The 20,354-nt window shown below is 47.7% G+C and overlaps 1 protein-coding gene across 1 annotated transcript in view; it reads right to left on the reverse strand.

Moving 5' to 3' along the window:
* Positions 1 to 571: 571 nt before the first annotated feature.
* Positions 572 to 20,354, reverse strand: part of LOC310793893 (outer dynein arm-docking complex subunit 2-like) — a gene marked incomplete at both ends in the record, with an annotated part of 66,716 nt that continues 46,933 nt past the window's right edge. The window contains 4 exons of the mRNA XM_083655783.1: positions 572 to 764; positions 908 to 941; positions 15,729 to 16,163; positions 18,608 to 18,761. Of these exons, the coding sequence (XP_083511909.1) occupies positions 572 to 764; positions 908 to 941; positions 15,729 to 16,163; positions 18,608 to 18,761 (816 nt within the window). The remainder of the gene's footprint in view (positions 765 to 907; positions 942 to 15,728; positions 16,164 to 18,607; positions 18,762 to 20,354) is intronic.

The raw sequence follows: 20,354 nt of genomic DNA on the forward strand, positions 1-20,354 counted from the left end.
ATGATGACCATGACTCTGTATCTAACTAATAATCCTTCAGAGGCACAGTATAACAGTATCTGTACTTTGACCGCAGTCGCTGTGTTCTTTGCTTGAAAAAAAACAAAAGGCACTTTGGCAAAATACAAATTGCGTAGCGTAAAAAAAATAAGAGAGAGAGAAAAAAGAAGAAATAAAAAAATCAAGACTCATCAAAATAAGTTAACATTACACAAAAGTGTCTCGTTTTAGGAAATACTGCAGTGAAACGATCATCAACACTTCTCTGTAGTGGGCACATGGGCACATGGGCAAACACGTCAACCCACCGAAGAAAAGGATGCTCAAGGCCTCTTTTGCACTTTTTCTTTTACACATGGCAACAACAACAACCCCCAAAGAAGACAAAGAGTTCTCTTTTTGTTCCACTCTTCCTCACTTCAAACACCTCCCCCGGCCAATGAAACAGTCTTGAGGGAGAGTGATTTTGTTGTTTTTTGGACTCTGGTGAGGTTGCTGCAACAGGAATGTTTGCTGTTTTTTTTTTTGCATAGAGAGAAGTGACGCTAGCGCAGAAGAGGGGGGCGCGGGGCTAATACTTCTGCACCAGTGGCACTTTGACAGTCTTGATCTCTGCTATATGGGAGGACTTCTGGATGATACAGCTGGTGGTCCCAGTGGGACTGTCCTTTCCCTGCGCCAAGTTGGTCAGGGCCATGGCCGCATTGATCTCCTTCCAGTACGTCTCGTCTTTGCCCTTCACCTTGTCCTTTCCGACGCCACCGCTGCCACAAGCAGTCAGCCAAACAGAAAACACACGACAAGAACAAAAACACAAGGAACACAGTGTTACAGGACAAATTCAGCATGTAATGAATGAGCTGAGTGGATCTGAGCTGTAGAAAGAAAAAGGCCATAGAAGACTCACTTGTCATATTTACTTGATCCATGGTCTGTGGTTTCTGAAAGTACAAGTGGGGGAAAAAAGTTAATTTTGCAGTGTTCTCTCGGGTCAACGAGGATTAATTGAGATCTAGCTGAAGCTGAAGCGAGGGGGCTCAGGAGGCGTGCGCACGCGCGTGTGTGTGTGTGTGTGTGTGTGTGTGTGTGCGTGCGTGTGTGTGTGTTTGTGTGTGTGTGTGTGTGCATGCATGTTTGCGCATGGATAAATACTTGTGTGAGGTCCGTATCTGTACACCCTCTGTCTGCGCAAACATGTGCTGCTCTGCTTTCTCTCCTCATTCGGATGACCGGACAAATAGGACGTTTTGCAAGAAGCCGTCAAGAAACAAGGTGACTAATAGGATAGAGCTGAAAGATGTTGCTTATGACTCATAAACTCCATTCGCTAATATTTTGTCCGAAAACAAAACGTAATTGAGTTGTCTGAGGAAATCAGGTTGAAAATGACTGAGCGTAAAGGATTTGAGTGGGAAAGAAAGGGCAGCAAGTGAGTCAGTGAGAGAAAGATGGATGGCTGCTGTTTTTTTCTGTTACAAATGGGAGCAATCTCTATCTCATATGTAAAACATTAGCGGGGAATAGCAAAGTCGTTAAACAATGAAACCAAACTTCTCTTGGGGCCAAACAGTGTGTTTACAGCATACTGAGAGAAAGACCATGTGCACGTGTGTGTGTGTGTGTGTGTGTGTGTGTGTGTGTGTGTGCGTGTGTGTGTGTGTGTGTGTGTGTGTGTGTGTGCGTGTGCGTGTGCTGAACCTGTCTTCTGTCTTGGGTCCAGCTCTCTAGGTGAGTTTTATACCCAACAGTGAATATGATGACACAGGCTTGGCGTTTCATGAGGCATTAAAAGAGACCAGAGCATCTGGATTTCCTAGCCATACGGCCTTCAGGCACACTCTTTAAGTGAACTAAACACACAGCTAAGGCCCTGTGAGACATTAAGAAGACAGTCTTATCCGGGTATAAAAGACTTGCTGACCTGGGGACAGTCAAACGAGGGCAAGTTCTCTTGGAAGTTCCAGAACTACCATCAGTACCATGGCACCAAAGGGACTTTGACTAGTTCCCGGTGCTCTTTGCTCAGGTAAAAGTCTGAATTAATTGGCCCTTTCCTCCATGTTTAGCGATTGGTCAGAACGTTAGTCTTGGTGTGGCGTGAGTGCTCATTTAGTCTGACCTCCCTCCCAGACCAGTCCATCCACCATCACGCAGGGACACGGGGGGACTCACTGAAAACACAGCATTTCGCTGCAGAGAAGGGTCACTGAGGTTAGAGGTAGGTTACGGTCAAGGCTGTCGTAAAGTCATGAAAGAGTGATGAGACGACCCAATGCGAGCAGATGAGTCGAGAACGCGCATCAGGCACACAAAACAGGACGTGAGGCATGAAATGTTTTTAGGGAGTCCCCCAGGGACACCCACTCTCCCGCCCGCCTGCCCCACACCGCATTCCCCCGTAAAGCCGCTGTTTTAACGAGGCCCTTACTCGCACCACCGTCGCCACAGGACAACGGCCGACAGGCGTTTCTACCAGGCGGTTAACGAAACTGAACGCTCACCCTTCACTTTCGCTGGAATGTTATTCCCACGATTGTTACATGGGACTAGAAAGGTCACCCGGGGACGTTTCGCCAGCTGCGGAAAAAGCAAAACGCCAAACTCCCCCGGCACCGGAGAAAGGACAGACGGATCTTCTTACCGTCATACTCCGTCACCTCTAACCTCGCCTAACGCCTCCCTAGACTTTGCAAAGAACTGGATCCGGTCTTCAGACTTTCGCAAGGCGCCATAAGCACCTAATTATTCCCAACGCCTCCTTCCATTCCTGCCTTGTTGTCCAAAAACGTTCCCATGTAGCGTGACCCTGAACTGACAGTACTGAGTTTGCAAGGCCCCGGGCTAATGTGGGTCTGATTATGAAATTTCCTGTAGTTTTCCCATTCATTCTGTAATAGGTGTATCCCACAGAGAGAGATGGACTTCATTCATTCTGTAATAGGTGTATCCCACAGAGAGAGATGGACTTCACTCTCCCCCTTTTTTTTCTGTTGATCATTCTTAGAAGAGAATGTGCGCATGTGTGTGTGTGCACATGCGAGAGGGAGATGAGGACATGATAACCAAGACGTACAAACCACAGTTTGAGATTTCAGGTTTTCGTTTGCCAAAGCATTCCAAGAAAATCCTCACACAATCTCGTCTGGCCACAATTCCCTGCTCTCCTATCTTTCCCTCAGTCGTTATCTTGCTTCATCTATGGGTCCCTTCCTTCCTCGGTTTTCCTCCGTCTCTTTATCGGGGTCCCTCATCCTCCGTCCCCCCTTCTTTCACCTCTTTCGCCTGAGTGATTTGCGGTTATAGCCCGCGATCCAGGTACTCGAGACTGACCGTTATCAAGCGGTCTAGCCAAAACAAATGCAATGTTTCCCGTATATGTTTTAATAACGGGAAGCTCTGGTCAATGTCAGGAATAAGCATTTCCTCCATGACTTCAAAAGCCTCTTTTGAAAGCCCTTGACATTATCCGTCTTTCTTCTCCCTCCAACCTCCTTTTCAGCTTTAGCTTTTTTTTCTTCAAAACCTGACATTCTGGCCTGACTGTGAATATCAGGTGAAAAATGTTCATACATTTCACAAAGACATTGGTGATACTTGACCAGGGTGCATAGCTATAGTGGAGACTGTGCAGGGAAGCGCTATGCATCTCCATCGAAGTCTCTTAATTAATGCCAGCGCTGGGGAGCAGATTGGTCCTGATTAAAAATATGCTCCATTCTCGATAATCACGGCACTGTAATTACAGGCCAATTACATTGTTTTCATGTGTTGCGCTGTTGTTTATGTTCCCCCCGAGATATATTAGCTCAGTGTTTACTGCTACGGCGCTCGGCGTATGGATGGGCTGGCGATGGCACACAAGGACAACAGCAGTGACATCAAAGACAAACAACAAGGAGAAAAAGACGGGGTACACACAGTCATGTGAAACGCTCTTCTTTTCTGTTGTGAAGTCACTGTGTGGGCTGTGAAGTACGACAAGACAGCACAGTGTGTGTGTGTGTGTGTGTGAGTCTTTCCAGCCACAGCCTAAGCCTTTCCAGCGTGTGAGGCAGCCACTGTCCAGATGCTCCGCTCAAGCCTGTAAAACAGTGTTTTCTGACGCCTCCAGCAGGTGGAGAAGGTGGGGCTGCATGCATGGCAGACCCAAGACCCCAAACCACCCCCACCCCCTCCCCCCACCCCCTTCAAAAAAAAAAAAAAAACTCTGGACATCCCCATGGCCAGAACAACCCCCTTCCCCTGGGGAACTATGGACCCCAGGCCCTGGAAATGGTCCACTGCACGCAAAAACTCTATTTCCAAAGCTCTGTGCCTAAAACATCTAAAACTCAAGATTTGTTAAAACAAGGGCCGTGCCAAAGACTCCGTAAATCGTCAATAAATCACGGAGGGCCTTTTATTATTTTCTCATTCTTTTTCTCCCCCCCATGTTTTTTTTTTCTTTACTACTTTTGCTACTGAAAAAGTCAGGCCACTTTGCTGTTGCCTTTGGGCTACACTGACAGTGGGGTTTCACGGACCGCCAACGGGGAAAGCTAAGAAGTCTGATGGTTTCTGGCGTTGTGCTGAAAGTCCAAAAATACTAGCTCACTTAACATCACCGCGGGGTAATGAAGGGAGAGCAAAAAAAGAGGCGCACACACAAAACGAACGACTGCCTTCAACGAAACCCGGTGAAAAACAGGGAGGGGAAAACAAGCGGGGGCCGACAAACGAGAGCGGGAACGCGGGGTTACACCTGTTCAGAGGAGTGGTGGGGAGGGAGGAGGAGAGCGGTCGACTATCATCATTACCATCTGGTGCTGTTGTTAGCAACACACAACAATAAACAAGGCAGGCCCTGTTGCACAAACCCAGGGCTGGGCCGAATTAGCGAGGCAAATAAACATACACACACGTTTTATATGACATTTACGTTGCAGGCTTTTAGCTGTCGGTCTTTAGCCAAAGCGACTTACAATGTGTGGAGCAGCAGGAGAGGCTTCAAGTCCAAGAGCACCGAGAATTACAAGCAACCAGAACTAAGAAGTGCAAAGGTCCTTAGTAAGCTTTTAATATTCCTGTGACCATAAAGGATCCTATGAGAGCAAAGTGCTGGGAAAAGGAATACAGCAAAGAGCTAAGGAGAGCGCGCTAGAAGTTTGAGGACAATTACAACGAGTAAAGCAGAGGGGGATGATTCATTCTGTGACAGAAAATGGCAATTAACTCTGCAATTCTGACTGGAATGGGACCGTCGTTCCAACATTGGCAGGTCAAGACAGTTTGGACACACACACACAATCACACACACACACACACACACAGACACACGATCACACAGACACAGACACAGACACAGACACACACACACACACAATCACACACACACACACACACACACACACACACACACACACACACACAATCACACAGACACACACACACACACACACACACACACACACACACACACACACACACACACACATACACACACAATCACACACACACACACACACACACACACACACACACACACACACACACACAATCACACAGACACACACACACACACACACAATCACACAGACACACACACACACACACACACACACACACCAGCCAAACTTAGGAAATGAGCTAAACATTATTATTTCCCCGTTGAGCACCTGAGGCGAAACGTCGGTGGAGCTGCAGACCTGCGTGACGGCAATGCAGGTCAACCCAACACGGCTGATGAGGACAGATCAGCATCAGCGTGTGAGCTGATCATGTGGCCTTCATTCCCTGTGAGCAGCCAATCAGGGTCTGAGGATGACTCATAATGCTGATTTGGACAGAAAAACGAATTCTGCAGCAGAAAATAACCTCCAGCAAAACGTGTGTCATGAGGCATGGCTTCCCGCATATAACCTCAGGTTTAAGTAGCTGAACGGGCAGACATGGACAGGCTACTTCACGCTAAACCTTTTCGCTTTCCAGCCGGAGGGGAAGTGACTAATGCCTGGCCTCCGGCGGTATACTACCAAGTCTATTGATGCTATCTTTGATCTGAAAGCGGGCCAAGCCGCGGTCTGGAGCGCGGGGTGAGAGACGGGTTGACACACAGCGATCACTTACGCTCCCGGGCTTGGCTCTGCTCTCTGTTCATATATTTCCTTTAACGATCTGTGCTTTTTATAATGTCAAGGAGAGTCTGTAAATGAAGTTAGAGATGCCTTGGCACACTTCTAGCCTGCGCTCTGCCAACACTGCTTTAGACGGGCCCCTCCCAGACATCTCTCTCTGCCCCCCCCCCCCCCCTCTCTCTCTCTTTGCCCCTCTCTCTCTCTCTCTCTGTCTCTCTCTGTCTCTCTCTACCCCTCTCTCTCCCTCTCCCTCCCTCTCTCTCTCTCTATGGGTGGTGAGTAAGTTTGAGTCTGAGGCTCCAAAGGACCAAACTGTCAATTCCACTCAGCCAGCCAAAGACACCATACACGGCATGAATTTAACACCTACTCCATTTGCCCTGACAACTCTTTCATGGCTTAAATATTGGAGGGTGAAAAGAATAATTAGCTACAACACTGTATTAAATAGCATGCACACACTCAATCCCATTTGTTATTTTTACCCCTATCTTAAATGGGACACCACTCCTTGCACCCTCATTTTGCCAACTAGGATAATAATGCTATTTATGGTTCAAACAGATTGAACGAAGTCTACAGATTCTTCTAGATACACTATTTTGTCATCATATTGCATATTTCCACAAATTGACCATTAAAATCCTGAGACATACAAACGTATAAATATTTAAACTCACGAGTCACAACTGTCGTACAAAAAGTTTGATTAAACAATACACTAATTTCTTAGTTGACTGGTTTACTCAGGAATCCTTGGAAAACATGATTAAAGTCCGCCCTGGCTGACAGACGCGCTGGGAGCCGGGGAGATCCCCCGGCTGCCCCCAGCATGAATAGCAATTTTTGAAAGGCTGTTATAACGAGCTAATTACACAGTCATTTTTGCATCTACATTAAACTAAGGTATTCAAAAGATGTTGTTGTTGTTGTTGTTATATGTGAAGTTATATTAACATTTATGGGTTAGGGTTAGCCCTTCTTCAAGCCCTCGGTTTTGAGTCTGAAAACGCTTCGTTTCGAGGGCTTCGTTTTGTATGGCTATAGAAGACGCATTTGACCACTACCCCTCGGTCCTCAAAAGAAACGGGACACCCTACTCCTACGTGTGAACGTGCAAAACGGGGTGCTAGGGCCACGTAGGGGCAGGGGCGGGGGGGTATTGGGATTAGCCGACAGTCACACACACACACACACACACACACAGCCAATCAACAGCCACCAATTCAGCCTCTCTCTTATCTGCGTTGTTTGCTCCACGTCTGCCCGGCAGATGACACAGAGGAAAGATAAGCAGGGATCCAGCTGTGAGCATTACGCTCCTGCTCTCTCTGCTAGATGAAGAAATAATAACAGCGTTTCAGATGTTTAAACATGGCCGGCTTGTCACTGTGTTTACCAGTGCCAGTAAACACAGTGTAATCAGGGCCCCCGTAAATCAAGCCCAAATGAGAGGAGCGTCTCGACTGAAGACGTAAATACATTGTCAGGGAGTCATGTCCCCTTGTCTGCGAGTGTTCTGCATGCGTGTGAGTGTGCGGCGCATCCTGCCAGGGTGTCATTGAGCAAAAAGGAAAGAAGAAAAAACAAACTCTCCTCATCATGGGTGAAGACTGGGCTTTTGGGTTTGAGAATGGCGTGAGACGCTTTGCACGGAAATAATCATTGTGAACAAAAGAGATTGAAAAAGAGACTGTGTGATGGTGTGTGAGGATCAGTGGGCGCGTACTTCAAACGACGCCTTCATGACAACAGAAAGGCCCGGGATGTATTACGAGAGTAACGATACCCTTGATGAGGCGAGGCACAGTTCAACTGTTCCAACAGATGCCTTATCGTCCCGTTAGCCCTGCTCTGATACGACAGGTACAAAAGAGACAAAGGCAGAAAGCAGTGGGAGAGAACTTTCTCCAGGCTGCTGGGGCCAATTCCCTCACAGGTTTCCCAGCAAACCTCCTCCCACTCCCATGATGAACGACTGTTGTTTGCGGCACGCGAAACACACACATTCGGGGGGGTTGGGGAAGAGTCGAAACCACAAGTAAACATTATTCGGATTTTTTAAGTGTTTTCTTGTTCCCAAAAATATCCTTTTTCTGGTGTCGGAAGCCAAATGATATGTTTGCGCTGCACTCACTGCATCATTATGTTGCAATGCTTCATAGTGGTAGGTTGAATCACCCTCTCACACACTTGGTGGGGTTCTGTGTGTGTGTGTGTGTGTGTGTGTGTGTGTGTGTGTGTGTGTGTGTGTGTGTGTGTGTGTGTGTGTGTGTGTGAGGCCCTTGACTGCCCTTGCTCGGTCACACCTCTGGTCTCTCATTAAATCTCAATCTCCTTGTCCTCCCGCCCTTCTCCATCCCGTGGGAAAACAATGGCAGCCTATTGTTCTAGACGCGGCTCAGTTTTTTTTTTTTTTAATGGAAACACTTTGTGTTTTATACAGACCGGGGCAGAGTCCGTTTCACCGACGAGGCAGGCAGCTGTGTTTTCTGAATCCGATGAGCTGATTGTGTGTGTGTGTGTGTGCGTGTGTGTGTCCTGAAAACCCTTGGCGTGCTGATGATTTAAAAACGATCAGGTTGAGAGAGCCGGCCCCGCTCATTATTCCGCACTCATTCCAGTTCTATGTTAGGGACTCGTGCGTAAACAGCGCCTGTAGCCCATGTTTGTCTGTTAACACTTCTCCACAGGATGAACGACGTCTGGCTCCGCCGCTGTCTTCTCCGCTCGCCTCGCACCCAGAGCCTCTGTTTAGTGGTCGGAAGCCAACGTCCCATCTTCCAATGAGAGAGGTTCACCATCAAGGTTTCTCTCTTCCCCTCTGTCTTTTTATCCACCTTTTCCATTCGCATCAGGCTGCACCACAGCTCCATGCCAGGATTATACCTCACCTCTGCCAACTCCCAGTCATTCCCACCATTGTAGCAGCCACACCCAAAGGGACACACGTCCTGCATAAGACCAGCGGCGTAATAACAAAGTAATAATATTTTGTTACAGTACCAAAGCATTTTTTGGGGAATATTTACGTTTCTGTCAGCTTTCACTTTTACTCCCATTACATTCCTCCTAAGCATCTTCGTTGCTCGTTACTACAAAATAAAAGCAATAGAAATTTGGTCGCCTGCAAGCAAGCAGGTTTGGCGAATCAGTGCCCCTAATGTAGCTTGCGAGTTACATTAATCACAATTGACAATCCATTCCAGTTGGTGGCGGGACAGTACATGCGCCATAACATTGTTTGCCAACCGCTATAAAACTCAAGAAGAAGATTTCCACTCAAGCCCAGGCACATCAGATTGACATGAACATGAGTAGAATTGACGATGTTTGTTATTAACAGCATTTACTTTCTACTTTTACTTTCAATGCTTAACTACATTTAATATGAGACAATTACTTTTGATACTTAAATACAGTAAAGTCATATTCTAATAGGTGACTTTAACTTCTACCAAAGTCACTTTCTGCTAAGATATCTGTACTCAAGTGTGGCTTTCAGGTACTTCATCCACCACTGCTGAACATTTATGGAGACAGAGTGCACAAAAAGAGACCTTTACGTGAAGCCCTGTGTCAAAATGTGTTTACACAAAGACACACTTTCACACATTTTCTTTTACAAAACATATTCCACAGTCATGTTTGCACTCTTTTTCAATAAAGCAGAGTGCTGCCATCACATCCAAGCACACACACACACACACACACACACACACACACACACGCACGCACGCACGCACACACACACACACGCACGCACACACACACACACACACACACGCACGCACGCACACACGCACGCACGCACGCACGCACACACACACACACACACGCGCACACACACACACGCACGCACGCACACACACACACACACACACACACACTTGTATTACTATTGTATTACTATACTTCACTGACTACATTCATTCCCTAACGCTTAACTTAACCCTAACTCTAATATTAACTCTAAACCCAAGTCTTAAAGGAACAGTTTACCCAAAATGAAAATTCTCTCATCTACTCACCCTGATGCCAGTTGAAACACAGGTCAGGTTTATCCATATAACCCACACAGGGAGGTTGTCACCATTGACTTCAGTACAGCGGTGTTCTCTGGAGTTGTGCTGGCAGCCTCCCTGTGTGTTACTGTATATGGACAAACTTGACCTGCGTTTCAACCGGCATGAGGGTGAGTAGATGATGACAGAACTTTCATTTTTGGGGCGAACTGTTCCTTTAATCCGAAACTAATTTTAACCTTGACCCTAACCGTAATCAAATGCTACGTCCCTCATCTCACTATCTTTGGAGGAGCAAGACGAGCACAAACACGGAGATAAACAAAAACACTAATTTCTTCCAACCACGCTCCCTCTGTCTCTTAGTCATTGCCACCACATTGCCTTTCTTCTCCCAACAGGCCTCCCTCCACCGCTGGGACAACTCAGCTCTTTTTCCCCCCACTCCCCCCCCCCCCACTTCCACACTTGATTCCTAAAGCCCAACCTGAAGCCGATGAGTGTTGGCAAAAAGCGTTGCGTTGGAACAGCCTCTCTCTCCCCTCTCTCCTTTCCTATGAACCTGTGGAAAGAGCGGCTCGCGGCCAGTCTATCCGGAGCTGTGGATTCCTGAGATGAGGAGTCCTCATCCATCACTGTCTTGGGAGTGGCTCATTGTCATCGAGCAGCAGCAGGCCCCAAGTCCAGCATTGTCTTTCCCCCGCAGGTCTGTGGCCGGCTGTAAATTACACCGCCACTCATCGCTCGCCGAACGTCACCGCGACGCCGGCGTCTATCAGACACCGCGGGTACCCAGTCCCTCAACAGCGCCGCGCCGTAAATCACCGCAGTTGAGTTTCTCTTCGGGGGGGGAAGGAAACGTGACTCGGGAGAGGCAATAATGTTGAAGGAAATCCAGTTAAGTGTAGCTCGTTAGTCAAAAATATGAAAACAGCCATCAGAGTAATCTGCGTCGTAAACAACATCGGATCATTCCACCTGTCTCGGAGCCCCGTTCAAACCTGCGGGGGAGAAAGCCACCGAAGAAAATCCAAACATTCTCATTTTCCGTATTAAGATGACTTTTCTGGTACGAAAAGCTCCTCTGTTTGCCGCGACGACTCCAGCGCTCCTTTTAAGTGCCACAAATCTCTCCAGGATTCAATAACTGTCTGGCGCGCGCTGTGACCTAAATTTGAAAGGCCCTTACGAGCTCAGTCGAACACTACTGTTTACATTGAACATATTTCTGACAGAACTATGTGTTAAATGTCGCCCGCCTCGGTAACAAGCCACTCTGACGCTGTAAAATAAAAGTGAGCACTGCTGCTTCACGCAGCCAAGAACATCTTGTGTTATGGAACCCGCTCAGATATTGGTTGATGGGGAATGCAGTGTGCTGGAAGTCACCGACAAAAATACAAAAATTAGGCCATTTTGGCCCTTTACAATATTACAAACACATAAACTGCGTTTAACGGTGACTGGAAAATGTTTGAGGGGGTAATATATAACAAACAATGGAAAATGAACAGAAAACAAAAAGAATGCTTTCTAAGTGGGGGTTTTCATCAGAAAGTAAGTGGTCATTATCTTGATTTACTAGATGCACTTTACAAAAAGGCATATAAAAATGGAATCTTTGGAAACCGACTGCTGTGGAATTGAGACGTTCAATTATCAGCATTTTTGATATGAAAGCTATGACCAATTCAGATGGATGGAAACCCTGGAAACATCTCTGTAACTCCTTCAGCAGCAGCTGCTGCTACCACAGTCCGTAAAGGAGAAAACCTGAGGAAAATGAACCACTGTCAACCCGGTGTAAAACGTCTGACCGAGATCTCTCAGTCCCCGTCCGCAGAAACGTTGGGAGTTATTTGGCGTCTAATGATCTATATCATATCGGACGGGGCGAAATCTGGTACCGAGCAAGAAGGAAAACATTCGGCCAGATTCCTGCCATTTCATATCCCATTAAAGGGTAATTTGGCTTGAAACGCCTGGCATGTGTGATGGAATTCTACTGTTCCTTGTGTTCAATGAAATTCCCCACAGAGTTTTGACTGTGCGTGTGTTTGCACTGTCTGCACGGGTGGACGTGTGTGCGCGTGTGTGTGTCACAGTGGTTGGGAGCACTTGTGTAGTACATGAGTGTGTGTGCAATGTGTGTGTTTGTGTGTGTGTGTGTGTGTGTGTGTGTGTGTTTGAAGCCAACAGAAGTTTAGTTTTCCACTGTGCGGACAGGGTAAATCTACACTCACCATCTCCTGCCACGTCTGACTGCCCTCTGTAGTCAGAGATAACACTGGGGCTTCGGGCCGCTGCCAGAATGAACAGCCGTCGCCAACTGTCCCATTAATGGACGTTTAGCCAATGGGACGACAGTTGCCCAGCACGCCACTTCTGCTTTGGCCAATCGCGATTGAGGTAAGAAAGAAAACGTGCCAAGACCTCAAGAGATACCATTCGTCCTCTCGCTTCCCTTTCTGTCTAGCATTCTCTGTCCCTCTCTCTCTCAGCCAATGAAGGCCCAACATTTCTGGAATTGTAAAAAAAAGGAATTTGTTCAGGACAGAAATATCTGGAATGTGTTGCAGACAGGAGAGAGCAGAGAGGAAATGATGCAAAAACCGAACCTGTTTCTCTCCCTCTCTCTCAGTCCGCCTCGACGACATCAGACGTGGAATTAATTAAAATTTAATTTTCGCCATGTTTCTTTGTTCATTTTTTGGGGGAGTGATCGGATGATCGGGGGGCCCTAGCAGCTGTTGCCGTGAACGTTCCCATGAGTCAACACCGCCGCCTCGGAGAACTTTCCGTGCGTCGACTCGAGAGCCTCTCGCATGTAAGAGAGTAACAGTCCAAGAGGGGGGGATGTCGGTGCCCAGAAATGATATTAACCATAGAGATAAAATGGTTAGTCTCTATTATAAACAGCAGGCGAGCCAGGTAAATTTATCCCTTTTTGGAGCGTTTCTCTTATTAAAATCTGTTATAGAGTTAGACATCTCTATTGGTCTCTCTGTCCCTCGGTGAGGCCCAGCAGGTGCTTCAGAGTGAGGAACCCTGCCGCTCCTTGGGGTCACATCAGGGTTTGAATGTTTTCGATCAGGCGGATTGTAACCGTCACGATCGGTGATGCGTTTCACACCACAGACCCCTTCCCCCCCACCCCCCCAGCACCATCACCATCCGGCTGAGACGCCTTCAGATAATATGAAACACATTTTTGTCCAGAAAAGGAGGCTTGAATGAAACAATAAAACCCCCTTCTTCCACCCACAAACCCCTCATCCTCGATCACTCCGTCACCTACACCTTGAAATCTACCCCCCACCCCCCTCCCTCCCCCCGGGGGTGTCTACACATGGCTAGAAAGCGAAAACATTACTATCGGATATGAGGTCCGCCTGAACAAAGAGCTAGTGTTCTCAGCTGTGGAGGACCTGGGAGAGAGAGATCGGGCCTTGATAGTTTACAGCGGCGGCGAGTTGCGAGCTGAAACACTGCGAAAGCCTTCAGCGCTCTGCGGTCAGAGATGACCTGGACCAAATGGCGCAAACCACCAATGTTAAAGGAGAACCCAGAGTTAGAGCCAATTCACTTCTGTTGACGTCTAGTTAACATTTTCCCCAAATACTTGGCAATCCATAATTCGTTTGAATATTTACTTGTGTTTTTTTTGCTTTTAAAATACAAACTTTATGGTGTCAAACTTCAAATTAACTGCTGTCCTGGCTAAGAAAGACCCCCAAACTAAAAGAAAAGATAGGGAGACTTCCATTTCTTCCTGTGGGTGTCAGGTGATTGACAGCAAGCGGATATGAAAACACTCAACTCGGCGCAATGAAATAACAATAAAACAAACACACACACTGACAAAACCAAATTAAAGCATCATGCTTAGGGTGATGGATTATCACGCTTGGGCAACATTTAAGTTTGTGGAAGTTGTTTTTCATCCTGTACAAGAATGAATGGCTTCTTCTGAAGGCAGGGAAGCGAGCCCTGATATCTCCAACTACTATTGCTGACAGACAAACCAGGAAGTAATGTGAAGGAGACGAGCAACCTAAACAATTGAGACACACTTAAAAAGGGGGACTTCACGGAAAACCAATGCTGATTTATTTTGCACATGATCTCACACATATCCCGAAAACTGTAAAGAGTTTGACAGACATTCATTTAGTTTGACAGTTATTGAGCGTTGACTTGAGTTAAGTTGAGCACCAGTGATGTCATCAGAAGCCACTGAATCACTGTGTTGTATTAATTGCAAGTCTCGACAAGTCAACTCTCAATAACTGTCAAACTAATTGAATGCCTGCAAAACTGTTTACAGTTTTCAGATACGTGTGAGGTCACGTGCAAAATAAATCAGCATTGTTTTTCGGTGAAGTGCCCCTTTAAAGAAACTGCGGTATCATCCTTTAGGAAAATCACACTTTAACGCATTATTCTTGTATCTAAAGAGATTGCATGTCTTTCTTGTGAGAGAGGTAGAACTCACTCTCTTTGAAGAGAAATGCATGCTTTCCATATCTGAGAACACACACATGTCCACACAGGGCCTGTTTGCCTTGCCCGCTCTCTCAGTAAGACCTCATGGCAGGATCAAAGCGTGCCAAACAGTAGTCTGAGAGAGAGCATGTTACACATGGCCTTGTTGTGTCTGGCCTCTTAAACCCTGGTCAGAGGAGCAGGCTGGCCCGGGGGGAATTCCTCTGCCTGTGCTTGGCTGGAGAGGGTGAGAGTGATTGTACATGTGCTCATGTGAATGTGTGTCAGTGTGTTTGTGCAGAAACACAGGGGTCTGGCTTAAATCTAATAGAATGCTCATTTTGAGGTTTGGGGCCCTCTTCGCTGCATCTCCATTTCAGCAGCCACACGTATCACATTAAGCAGCACAGATACCGTATACAGGGTTCCCACACCTTCTTAAACATCACATTCAAAGACTTTTCAAGGACTTTCCAGGCCCGATTCACTCAAATTCAAGGACCCAACACGGCCCAGTTTGACACACGGATCAAGTTAATTAGTGTTACAACACTGATCATTTTTATGAGAACTAGCAGCATATATATCATTCATATATATACAGTGTGTATATATATCTGTGTGTATGTATATACTATATATATATATATATATATATATATATATATATTATATATATATACATATATATATATATCTGTGTGTATATATGTGTGTGTGTATATATATATATATATATATATATATATATACACACATGTATATATATGTCAGTGTGTGTGTGTGTGTGTGTGTGTGTGTGTGTGTCTATTTTCAAAAACTTTCAAGGTCTTGATTTTTTTCTCCTCAAATTCACAAACTTTCAAGGCCCTGTGGAAACCCTGTATATACAATGAAAGGAGGGAGAGAGAGGAGAGCAGAGCAGTGGAAGTGGAATACACAGACAGGCAGATAGACAGACAGAAAGGCAGCAGGCAGCGGCATGGATAATGGGCCAGATGCAGGGATTAAAACAAAAACGTGCAGATGGAGGGGACCGAAAAGTTGAAGGCTTTGGTGTGTGCGAGACACTGGAAGGGGAAATGGGAGAAATGTGGCTCCTTACCAGCCCGATAAACAAAGTTGGCCTCTGCCTCGGAGGATGAGGGCGAGAGCAGCTCGTCGTCGTACTCGTTGGAGCTGAAGGAGCCCGAGTGGTTCCTCTTGCGGGCGTCCATGACGGCGTTGGCGACCATCACGTGACGGAGCGAGTCGTTCAGGTAGCGGTGCAGCAGGCTGCTCTTGTACTTGGGCGGAGACACGTAGTCCTCGGCCAACGAGGCGGCTTCACAGGCGGCCGACCGCAGCCCTGCACCCATCCCCATCCCCATCCCCATTCCCATGCCCATCCCCATCCCCATCCCCATCCCCATCCCCATCCCCATGCCCATGCCCATGGCCATGCCCACCATGGAGGAGCCCTCCTTCTTGATGACGCTCTGGTACATGGGCTTGCTGAACTCGCCCGGGCTGCTCTGTGTCCTCTGGGGGTTGTCTCCGTCTAAGGCATACAGGGGGCCACCATGGAGGAGAAGAAGAGATCATATATTGTTAATACAATGGACATCCGGATATTGCAGTGGTAAATTCCCTGCCTACCAACACGAGGGTTGCAGGTTCGAGCCCCCATGGTACCTCCGGCCTGGTCGGGCGTCCATACAAGCTGTAGGATGCCCATCCAAGCCTGTATGATCCAGGCACAATTGGCCATGTCTGCAGCCCAGCATTTGATACTGATATGTTGACAGCCTTGTATGTTCGTCCCCATTTACTCAATTCAAGTTTATAGTTCCCTACTTAGAGCGAATCTTGGAGCTGAATGTCCGGGCCAGGAAACTTCAACCTGTAGCTCCACTCCTCTACCCTCCAGTTGGCATCGCCTCAAGAGCAGCAAAGCCCCAGCAAAAAGCAAACCATAACGGATGGTAGTATACTTCCTCTCCATGAAAAGCACATTGCCCCGCTACTCCACTGCTGATATAAATAATTTCCAGGGAGATCTGCGGCCGAACAGATTGAATTAAAGCATGGGTCCCTACCTGATGAAAGAAACTGGAGGAAAGATAAAACACCGTGCTGAAAAACCAGATATCCTCTGGCGGGAGGGAAATCAGGGGGAACTTCACTCTAGATACTGTCCCTGCCAAGACTGTAATTGGGTAATTTGGGCAGGTCGGACTTTTGATTCAGTCTGGGCCAAATTATAATTATAGCTTCCACATATCAGAACCACATGGAGGGACAGTATTTGCTTTCCTTCCCCTGCCCTGTCTGAGGTAGATATTTGAGGAGAACTATGTCCAGCTTCGCCATCTCCTCTCAAAACACAACCGATCCCCGACAATCAATTTGACCTGTCATTAACATCCACTGACAGTGTTTTGTTTCACGAGCAACGTCGCATCCGGGTCCGTGACCTCTCTCTGATTGCAACCTCTTCCTCCCGCAACGGTGTGGCTTCTCCCGGACAGTGTCCAGTGAACAGCGAGGCGTTCTTGGATGCTCTAAAACAAGCTTTTGGGCGCGGGATCATTTCAGGACAGTAAGACAGAATGTTCTCTGGGTCAGGTTTGGCCCCTGTAAATAGCCTCTGGCACACAAGTACAGGCTTACAAACATCCGACATAATGGAGGCCCTATAGCGCGCGGATCAGGCAAGGGAGCAGGCTGCGGACAGCTTCATGACCATAATGTGACAAGGAGAAGAGTGGGGAAGATATACGGAGCCTCCGGTGGTACAGGTGGCCAGCAGCGGACACAGTGCAAACGCCGTGATGCACCGCGCATTCCTGTCTCCGGCCGCACTCTCTCTGTCACTCCTCCTCAAAAACTTAATTAGGGATCATCGAGTGACACCACAGCGCTCTTCTTCTCTGTGACTTGACTATACTGTATGTGTTTATTCTTTTTATTCCCAGCCATGTTTTTTGTGCCGTCAGAGGGAAGGAAAAAGACAGTTCTTCCCCCCGGAGCATCGGAGTGTGTTTGTGTGTTCGCAATAAATACACGCCTGACATGAGAGCCACTCATTTCCAATTGCAGGCTGCGAGACAGAGGTGGGCCTGGCGGGGTGTCTTAATGACAGCGTGTCACAGCGTCTCTCGGCTGGGTCACACACTCCACCGTTTAGAACCCCGGAGCGTGGCGCTGCTTTGGGACGGGCAGAGAGGGAGATGGGGAGAAGGCACTGGCTTCCAGCGATAATGCTAGATGTGCGTTCGGCGCGTGCAAAAGCAGCGTGATGTAAGGAGTTTTTCCCGGTCACACTGTATAAATAGCCCGCGAGCCTGGAGTTCACGTCGGGGTGTGCGACCAATTCCACTTGGAAGCCGCCGAGGAGCCATTTTGATGTTGCAAAATCGACAGAGCGATCATCAATCAGATGTGGAGATTGACATGAGCTCTTAGGCAGATGGAAAGCCTTTCCACTGTGCTTTGACAACATAATACCTGTGTTCACGCCTGCCAATGAGACTCCTCAAACTCACATTAAAGGCTTTTGAGCTGATGGTTTCAATCACAGCAACTTACACCATCTCCAACCTCAATGGAATAGCCTCCATTAACTTACAGCATCTCCAACCTCAATGGAAGAACCTCCACATTCCTACATCAATATTAGAAGCAACCGTTACTAAGGAGGTCAAGGGTCAGAGCCACAAGGCATTGACATTGGCTGTGGTGAATATCCCCGTTGTTGAGTGATGGTTTTTGACAGAGGAGTGCTGGAGAGAGCCATAAGAGCCGGGCAGAAACTCCACAATGCATTTTAATGAGACAAAGGAGAGCGAGGAGAGGAGGATGATAAGAGAGAGGGGAAATGAGAATCAGAGTCAGACTTTTCCACTGTGCTTTCACAACATAACGCCGTGTTGAATCGTGCCAAGTACAGAGCTCCTTGAACTGAGAGCGGACATTCGGCGGTTGAGATGTTTGAAGCGGTACCTTCTGAGCAGCTGTCGTCGCTGCTGACGCTGAGCCTCTCGGCGTTGCCCTGGACGTATTTGTTGTACAGCTTGATCCTCAGTGCCCAGCTCAGGTCTGGCTGCCTCACAGTGTTCTTCAGTCGCCTCCTGGCATTGGCAAACCAGTTGGAGACCTGAGACAGAGACAGGAGGGAGGGAGAGAGAAATAGGAGGAAGCACACAGCAAATAGAGACATCTGTTATTGTTTTGATTCCAAACACCTCCACGTCCATGGCAAAACAAAGAGTATCCTTTGTGAAAACGTCTGCTCTCTGTCTTCCATCAGGCTCATTCAGAGAAACCCGAGAGAGAGAGAGAGAGAGAGACCAAAGCAGAGACGGAGACAGAGTCAAGTTGCGAGTTGCCCAGCTCTCTGAACCTGAGCGTGGAGAAACATCCCAGACGCTCTCAGGGGAATAGCAGCAGCGGCCCCTACCCAAAGAGACACAGCAGCATTTCATCTAGTCTGTATCAAAGCCATTCAGTAACGTTTAACACCCTGCGAGCGCTGGACGGCCAGCGGGGCGCAACGTTTCATTAACTAATGTTCCGACCGAGATGTACGTCCCCCCGTGCTTATTCTGGACTCGCTGAGCATCCCTCCAATAATACATTTTTTCCAAACACTGTCTTCAAGATGCAATAAAAAGGACACTCTAGCCCGGCACTCTCCCTTTCACTGTGAAGGGAGACCATTAGATGTTATACTAGAATAACTTTTCATGCTCAATAGACTTCAAGCGGCTTATGAAGGAGGCTGGGACGCGGGGGCCTTATGCTAGAGTACTTATTTTTTGGATCCCGTGCGCTCTCTCTCTTTCAGTATCGCGTTTCTCATTAACTAAAGGCCGTCCCACATCCCTTTGTCTCGGGGCGTGGGGGGGGGGGGGGGGGGGGGTGCGGCTCCCTGTCGGGTGAGAGGGGGGCGGCCCGAGGCCTCTAGTACATGTGGCGAGGACGGAGGAGAGGCGATGCGAGGCGAATCGAAGCGCGCGGCGGCTCGTTACTGAGGACTGGAGGAAAGACAGCCGTCAAACAGGGTGAGAGACAGAGACAGAGAGGGAGGAGAGGGAGAAGGATGGCACGCCCGCCCAGATGACACCCGGAGAGATGAAATGTGGGCGAGACGGTTGTTCACCCGTGGCTCGTCTGCACGGTGTGCACCGTACAGAGCGTGACGGGGACATCAATTCAGAGGCGATGAAGGGGAGATGGCTTCACCTTATTGGCTCAAACGTTGAAGTACTGTAAATACTGTAAATCAATATCAGTTTTGCCATAACAACCAGTATCCAGCTGATGAAAGATTTCACATTTGCTGTTCTGAACCGCTGGTTTCTGGTAGGTCTTTCCCAAGAAAAAACCTCTGGCGCAAAGGAAGAAGAACTGTTGCCCGTGTCGAGACCTTTGAATCTGCCCACTGCACCCAGTCGACTGCTTCTGGTCTGGCATCGTGACATGCGACAGCAGTTTCCTCGGTTGAAAAAACATTCAGTCCAATGAGTGCCAAGGGGGACTAATGATTAGCCAATCAGCGCCAATAAATGACGCAATGGGCGGGACTAACACCGTTGTCAAGTTGCGCCAGACCTAACAACAACAATGGTGATCGATATAGACGAGATAGACACTGCTATTGAGGCTGTTCTAAATCGATTAAAAGTACCAATTACTTTGAAGCCTAAACAACAATGTGCTTTGAAGGCATTTATTCAAAGAGGGATGT

This window comes from Poromitra crassiceps (assembly GCF_964638095.1).
Source record: "Poromitra crassiceps genome assembly, chromosome: 2".
Taxonomy (NCBI): domain Eukaryota; kingdom Metazoa; phylum Chordata; class Actinopteri; order Beryciformes; family Melamphaidae; genus Poromitra; species Poromitra crassiceps.